An 8,245-nucleotide genomic window follows, 5' to 3' on the forward strand; every position below is an offset into this window, starting at 1 on the left:
TTTTTTTTTTTTTTTTTCTCCACCCCCTTTATTTTCCCTTTTTTTAATTTTTCTCTCCAAAAAACTCTTTATGTCTTTATCTCTGTTTTGCGTCTGTCAGCGAGATTTGAGGAACAGCAGAGGAAGAAGCCGGGTTCCCCTGCAGGGAGCTTGGCCTTTCAGAGTGACAGGATGACTCTGATCCTTTCCTCTGCAATCAATACTGTTTGTGCTTCTTCAACCCACACTTACAGCCCTGGGATTCTTTTTCTCTCCCTTGTTTATTTACCGCTGTGCCTCAGCTTGAATTTTATGGTGTGAAATGTCAAAACCTTGAATGAGACCCCATATCATCTTTTAGTCCACCTGGCAGAGAGGAAATGGAAAAATCCGATTTCTACTTATGTTTGCTGAGACACAAACACAATAATGGACTGAAAACCAAGTGAGATAGGGAGATAAAGTGAAGAAGGAAATTGAAATATTACAGGAAAGTGTGCAAGGCAAATAAGATGATTGCCACAGCCTGTTCACACATCCTCTTCCCTGAAGCAGTCTTGGTTGGTGATGCCTCTTGCAGAGGCTCTGAAGTGGTGACAATAATGTGCAGCAGAAACTGGTAATGAGTCGTAAAAAAGAGATTTGAGGGCTTTACCGATCCATTCCCAAACCAACTGTCTTGGCTGTGGGAGTTGGATCTTTCAAATATTGTTGGGGGGGTTGGGGAGGGGCTATAATGGGATTTAAGGATGCGCTTCTGGGTTAGAACCATTACACAGACCCAGTAAATTTTTCCAATGTGTCTCTGTGTATGTTTGTGTTTAAATATCATCCTTAAAGCTTTTTCCTCTTTGTATAAAATAATTGTGATGGATTCAGAGCTCTTTCATGTTTCCATGCTACATTTTTTTGTCGTTGTTGAATGATTTGCTCAGCCCTTTGTTCTGGACACGAACACAAGCTGACAAGGATGGTTAAAGCATTCGCACTGAGTAGAGATGCTGCGTTGCCATAACAACCAGGCGTTTGGCAAAGATTTCCATGATGTCAACTCTCATCCAGGATCCTATATGGGTCTGGGACAAAGAAACTGGCACAAGCAAGCAAACACAATGCATACTGTACATGATTGCTTGTTTCTCACATGATATAATGTTTCTTTTAGATGTTTTTTACAGTGTTGTAGAAAGTAATTTTGCTTTATTGATTATTTTTCAAATGTTTTTTTTTTAAACCCTTACATTTTTTCATATTCAATGTCTATACCCTTACAGGGGGGCTAAGTCTATCTCCATTGGTCATCGATAAACAACCAAAGCTACTCCAGTTAACCTGACGTTATGGACAGTCACCTAGAGAAAAAAAAAATGTATGCATGAAAAGAAAACTCAGAAAATCCATTTAGAGAGAGATAAGAGACACAAAATATCTTTGATGTGAGAACTTCTGTCTGCTGCACAAAAAAAAAAAAAAAAAAAAAAAAATAGATTATCCCATCTTATATTGATAAAAACAAGGAGAGCGGCCAAAATGTCTCCAAAGAAATGAAAACAATAATTTCCAGTAAGAACCAGTTATTGGTTTTAGCTGGTAGTTTATTTTCTTCATAGGTTCTGGTTGGTTTGGGTGTTAGAATTGCCCCTATTAAATGATTTATTATTTTAAAAAAAAAAGGTCATTTGTATTTAAAATTTTCTGGATATGAAATATGTAAGAGTAGAAAAACAGCAGAAACAAGAAGAGTCTGTAGGAGGGAAAATGTTTTTTCATGTTAGGTTACTGCAATATGATGGTCTGTGTTGTTTACTCACACAGAATGCAATAAACAGGAAGTAAGGAGAAGGAGAAATGGTGAGAAGGAGACACTCTGGTAACAGGGGATCTCTAGATGCAAACAATGATAAGAGAAAATTGGGAAATGAGATAAGAGGAAATTGGATTTGTGTTATCAGTGAACTCCAACATCAAAGCCTTCGTTGGCAGAGGGAAACTGGGAAACTTTACAAAAAAAGAAAAAAGTTAATTTCACGAGTAATCTCCCACCCTGGGGCTTGTGGGTAAAACTAAACTCTGTGAAGAAGAAGACCTTAGCTAATCTCTCTCACACAGCTTCAGGGAATTGCAAAAGGATAGGAGTTTTCAAAAACACACATTTTGGTGAGAAAAATTTAGGAAATTGAGACGTCTCATGCTGCTCATTAATCAATATTAATCTAGAAAATTGAAAAAACTTTTAATAACTATCCATCAAAGAAGAAAGCAGAAAAATAGGTTGAAAATAAGTAGGCCTGCCTGCTGTAGATATTCTATGCTGCTATAACAAACTGCTGAGTCATCTCAGATTGTGACAAGAGATTCATTATGTTCGTTTTATGAAAGCAATTCACTTTAAGTCTGAAATTATATCACTGTACGAGGCAATCTTCTAAAAGCATACCTCCTAACTAAATCCAGACACACTCTTCTGTTGCATTTTTTTTTAAAATAATAGCATCCATTAGTGTTCCGATTGAGAATAAAGATAAAAAATTGCACTTTTCAAAAAGAAAGATTTAACTATCCTTTTTGCGATAAAAAAACAAAAGGATGCATGCATGGAAATCTAGACATGAATACAAAATACTGAAGTTATTCCATAAATGTTTGTGTTGAAAAACTTGATGTTCAACAAAAAGTATTCTCCCTCTCACAGATTATTTTCCTCATCTTTATTTAACACCTGCGTGTTTCAGATCATCAAGCATTAAAGGTATTAGTGAGCTAAGATGTTTCAGGGTACCAGGAAACATGACTGAGGAACTAAACAAACAAAAATTATCTTTATGCTAATGTTACATATATGGAAAAGATCCATCTATATATGTATAAACCTTAACCAATAACATGTGGAGCTATTTATAGAAGCTAAAATAATATAAGAGCGTATGCTTCAGGAAGTTTTTAATGTTCATATCACTTTCCTAAGTTCCTTTTGCCTTAAGTTGAAATCAAAGAAATCAAATGATAGTGAGGAAATTAAACATGAAAGTTAAAACAGTTAACACAGAACTGCTCTTTAGTAATTTTTTTTTAATTCTGATTTGATTTATTATGAAGAAAGTAGACCCAAACCAGCCTGGTCATGTATGACAAAATGAATCACATAAGACCATAACTAGAACCCTAAGCCTAGTTATTGTTTTTTTCCTCACCATTTTGATCCCCTATAGAACACATAGAATTTCTTTGCAGAACGTTTTTATAATCGGCCAAATGAGGACTTCAATCATCATAAACAGCCTATTTTATATCATGCAACAGTATATAGATTGGATTTAGGTTCAGACTTTGACTAGGCCCCTATGTTCACTGCTTCATTTTTTTTATTTTATTTTTTTTTTAAAGACATTCCAAGGTAAACTTCTTTGGACATTTGTTTTGGAGTGCTTGATCTCTACTTCACCAACTTTTCATTGACTTTATTGATCTCACAGTGGAGAAATTTACTCATTGCATCGGCTCAAATAGTCAAAGGAGAAGAATGTCCCACTGGAAGAAAAAGGTTCATTGGATATATACGGTATATACAGTTTTTTTTTTATATATATATAGTAGGATAATTATCCAGCATTATTGCACAGGGTGTTTATATGGATATTTATATAGATGGATATTTTTATTCATTTATATAGTATATATGTATGCAGATAAGATCATCAAGAAGTTTTCTAGGAATGTTTCCTTCAGCAGGTATTTTGGTTTTGGAGCTCCCCAGTAGAGGCATTTTTATTGTTGAATCAGGAACTGACCTTACAGACTGTGCTTCAGATGCAGTTCAGGGTTCTTTTAAATTCACTTAGATCCCTTAAAATAAGCTTTTGTAAACCCTTTCCAGAAACATAGATTTCTTTATTAACTTTGTGTTTGGCCTACTTCATGTTCTCAGACAGGTTCTGTTTAAGAGATTTCTGAATCAGGAATCGATTAGAGTATACTAACATCAACTGGCACTGTTATTGTTCAAACTATTGAGTGATGCTTCTATTTAGGCAAAATGATTTGAAGGGAATTAAGAAATTCACAAAAAAAAGAAAAAACAACTTAACTTTAAAAAATATTAAAAAATTCTGATTTAAATCTAAACAGACAACATACATAAATCCTGTGACCATTTTCATCAGATAAAAAAGGTCAGTAAAATTGTGTTGTTGTTTTTTTTTGTCTTACCATCAGCTTTTCTGAGCTGTTCTTGTCTGCGATTCTGCTTTCCTGTGGAGATAAGGGATGCTTACAGGAGCTGTAAAATACCAAAGTGATGCTTTCCCTTTGGCTCAGTCCAAGTGCTGCGTAATGAGAAAAGAAATCTGTCAGTGGTCTCCCTTTTTTTTTTGATCTACACTGACGGAAAGTGCTTTTTTCCCTGTTTTTTTCTTCAAATGCAGCATTTTCAAACGATACTTAGGCAATTCTGACAGCAGCTACACAACAAAAAGGCCTGCTTTTAAAAAAAGGTCTTGTTTATCTGGCAAAAAACATCTGTGTGGTTCTGATGCCTCTTTTCTGGAAGTTTTATATTTTGGATGTTTTGGGGTGAAAAAGGTAATCAGAGAGATAATTTGCTCAGATATACAAACATATATATCAACAATAATTTCAGCTGCAGAGCTGTTTCATGATTTAATATTTATAAATCTTGTTGATCATTTCTTGAAATTTTGAATGCTTGTTAAATAAATGAAGCTTTAACTAATTCCAGACATGATTATTTAAAGGGTTAACCCTCCAGCTGATAGTTTACATTCATTATGTAAGTTATTGCAGTAAAAATTATTTAAAACATTTTTTTATTTTGTTTATTAATGTTTCTATGCATATTTGATGAATAGGTTTTTGCAGCTTTATTTGTAATGCTTCTGATAAGCAGTTATTTTGTAATGAGGACAGGTAGATGGAGAGGACTTACTTTTTAGGATTAAATTATTCAATAAAAACAAACAATCCTGCAAAACGGAGAGACAACCCTGTGTAAAATGGAAAAGAAAAGTAAGACTGGACGGGGAAAACTTGCCTAACACTGAATTTTAATAAATCTTTCAACATGTTCTTTTTCTAAAAAGGAAACAATCCAACTGAAATTATGTCAAAGGAGAAAATCTACTGGAAGTGAAATTTGTTAAATATTAAGGGAAAGTAGTGGACAAGACACTACGCTTTAAAAAGCACATTTCTATATTCATCTGTAAAGTTCAGTTTACATAAGTTCAGTTATATTCACAATCAAATGAGAACAGATGCAGCCAATGTTTACATTTCACTTATTACCATCCATCCATCCATCCATCCATACATACATACATACATACATACATATTAGTACTCCAGTGGGTCTAGATCTCATTAGAATGTGGGACCCTTTTGTAATTTTTATTTTTGTCCATTTTACAAAATAATAAAAAAAAAGATAAAAAAGTTTCAAATTTTTATTGTTGAATTCTCAAATTAGTTTAAATATTCTAAAACATGGAAGATAGGAATCATATTGATTATATATAATTGAGTCAGCTAAACTGATTAAGTAGAGTATTAGCATTTATTTTATTGTGACAAATATGGCACATTATTTGTTTTTTAATGTCCAATGTGATAACTATGCCACAGAAAAATGTAACAAATCTTTTTTGCATAAAAATCTTTTAGAAATTATACTTGTAGAAGTTATTCTTGTTGTAAAACGTATTATCTAAGACTTGGAAATGATGTTGCCTGGACCCAGAGTAACTTTGGGATTTCATGAGTGAAAAACCAATATTAAACCTGAACTCAGAATTGGAAAAAAAGGGGGGGGAGTCATGCAGGGGCGGAGCTAGATGGTAGATGGGGGGCCAGGGGTGGGAATAGCCAATCATTGGCCACTCCTGTGGCCACCCCTACCATTTATTTCCCTCTAATACAGATGTTGGTAACAGTAATACTCTCAAGTGGAATATTCAAAACAGTTGATAACAAAAACACTGTGGTTAATTATGCACATCAATATACTAACATTAAAGATGATAAAGTACAGAATTTAAGCAGAAATTGATTTTGTGTTATATGGGGTAAAGAGAAAATGACGTGTCTTTGCAAGTCATTTAGGAGTCTTCAGTGAAAGCATAGCTAAATAACTATTTTAATAAAAACCTATTAATCGATTCATGTAGATATTAGTACTTGTAAATATCAATTTTATCTAGAATGATTACTGTTAAACATAGGTAAGTAATGGAAAAGATGTTTGCCCAAAACTCAAACCTGAAAGAATTTTATCCACTATACCTTCTATCTAGAAATGATGGATGTTTGAATATATTAGTCTATTTGTTAGCAAAGGCAGCAGGATAGCATAGTTTTTCTTTATTTAGAAAATATTGATGTTTGTTATGGATGGGTTAGATTTATCGTGAGGTTTTGGTGCCTATCTGCTTTCGGTCACCCCTCAGTGTACATTGGTTATTCTCTGGCCACCCTCATAAACATTTTCTGGCTACGCCTCTGGACTCATTGGGCTGTAATGTTTTTTTTTATGAATAGGAAAGAAAAAAAAACATTGATCAATTTAAAAAATTTTTTTAGGATAAAATGATGTTACTTCAAAGTTCCCTTCTTCTGACTGACTAAGTGGAGCTCTGATTCCTCTTCATTCACAGCAAAAGAGGAAACTGCCCTCAGTCCCGCATGAGCTGCGGTGACACGCAGAAATCAATCACTTTCTTTCCGCCACCTCACCCCTCTGCATGTGCGGGAGGAGAGAGAGAGAGAGGGAGAGAGGTGGGGGAAGCTTTTTGCAGAGCTCAACACTATTGGATGCCTGTTTTCCCTCCTGTTCGTAGAGCCGCACCCTCAACCTCCTACATCTACATCCACACTCTATAGATATAGATCTATTTTAATTGAATTTCAGGCAGCAGCTGCTGAATAACGGTTCGGACAGGTTTGGAGCCAGAGATGGGAGAGGATCCACGGCTATGACACGGACACACCGGGTGGGAAGGATGACTCTCAGCAGCCGGGAGATGTTGCGCTTGATGGGAAGCGCCTGTCTGTGGCTGCCGCTGTTTGCGGAGGTGCGTAAAGACTGGAGGGCTTTTTTTTTGTGTGTGTTGCGCTCTAATAACCTAAACCCATTTCATTTCAACCCTGCCTTAATTAGGCTGATAATGTAACCGCTGATTAAAGGTGCAGGGATGTCAGGCCATGTGAGGGGGGTTGGATGTTATAGATATTAATCCTGCTGATCCATGCAGGTTTTCCCAACAAAGCAGGTGAAGGTCTGTGCGTTAATAAACGGCATCTCCTCTGATGCCATGTTCACTGTCACGCTTTCCAACTAAACAGACTCCTTATTGGTTATGTTGCATGAAGCTATGCATGGTGGGAAGATGAGGTGTGTGTGTCTGTGGGGGGTATCATGACACGGAGCTGTCTGTGGCTCCTACAGTCCACGCATGAACCCTGCACGCATGGTTGAATCCTGTCACACCGAGTTGGTCAAAGCTGGACACCTTAACCGCAGAAGAACCGCAGGGGAGCAGGTGTTGTTGTCAGATGCGTTTCTGCTGCTTTTCACAGATTAACAAAAAATAAAATTAAATAAAACAACACTACTGTTTTTCTAGATCCATTTTTTGCTTTTGTACAGATGCAGCCAATGTTTACATTTCACTTTTTAGCATCCATCCATCCATCCATCCATCCATCCATCCATCCATCCATCCATCCCTCCATCCATCCATCCATCCTACCGTCAGTCCGTCCGTCCGTCCATCCATCCATCTATCCATCCCTTCATCCATCCGTCCGTCCGTCCATCCATCCGTCCGTCCGTCAATCCATCCATCCGTCCATCCGACCGTCAGTCCATCCGTCCGTTCATCCGTCCGTCAGTCCATCCGTCCGTTCATCCATCCATCTATCTGTCCGTCCGTCCGTCCGTCCATCCGTCCATCCATCCATCCATCAATCCATCCATCCATCCATCCATCCATCCATCCCTTCATCCATCCATCCATCCATACAACCGTCCATCCATCCATCCATCCATCCATCCATCCATCCATCCATCCATCCATCCATCCACCGTCCGTTAATCCATCCATCCATCTGTCCGTCCATCCATCCATCCAACCATCTATCCATCCCTTCATCCATCCATCCGTCCGTCCATCCATCCATCCGTCCGTTAATCCATCCATCCATCCATCCATCCATCCATCCATCCATCCATCCATCCATCCGTCCGTCAATCTGT

The 8,245-nt window shown here is 36.9% G+C and overlaps 1 protein-coding gene across 1 annotated transcript in view; it reads left to right on the top strand.

The window, feature by feature from the left end:
• The first annotated feature begins 6,782 nt into the window (after positions 1–6,782).
• LOC107088994 (neurotrypsin-like) overlaps positions 6,783–8,245 on the top strand; it is a 42,445-nt gene continuing 40,982 nt past the window's right edge. Inside the window, exon 1 of the mRNA XM_015381497.1 lies at positions 6,783–7,061. Coding sequence (XP_015236983.1) covers positions 6,963–7,061 — 99 coding nt within the window. The 5' untranslated portion in view covers positions 6,783–6,962. The remainder of the gene's footprint in view (positions 7,062–8,245) is intronic.

Source organism: Cyprinodon variegatus, unplaced genomic scaffold (genome assembly GCF_000732505.1).
Source record: "Cyprinodon variegatus isolate N-32 unplaced genomic scaffold, C_variegatus-1.0 Scaffold12, whole genome shotgun sequence".
NCBI lineage: Eukaryota > Metazoa > Chordata > Actinopteri > Cyprinodontiformes > Cyprinodontidae > Cyprinodon > Cyprinodon variegatus.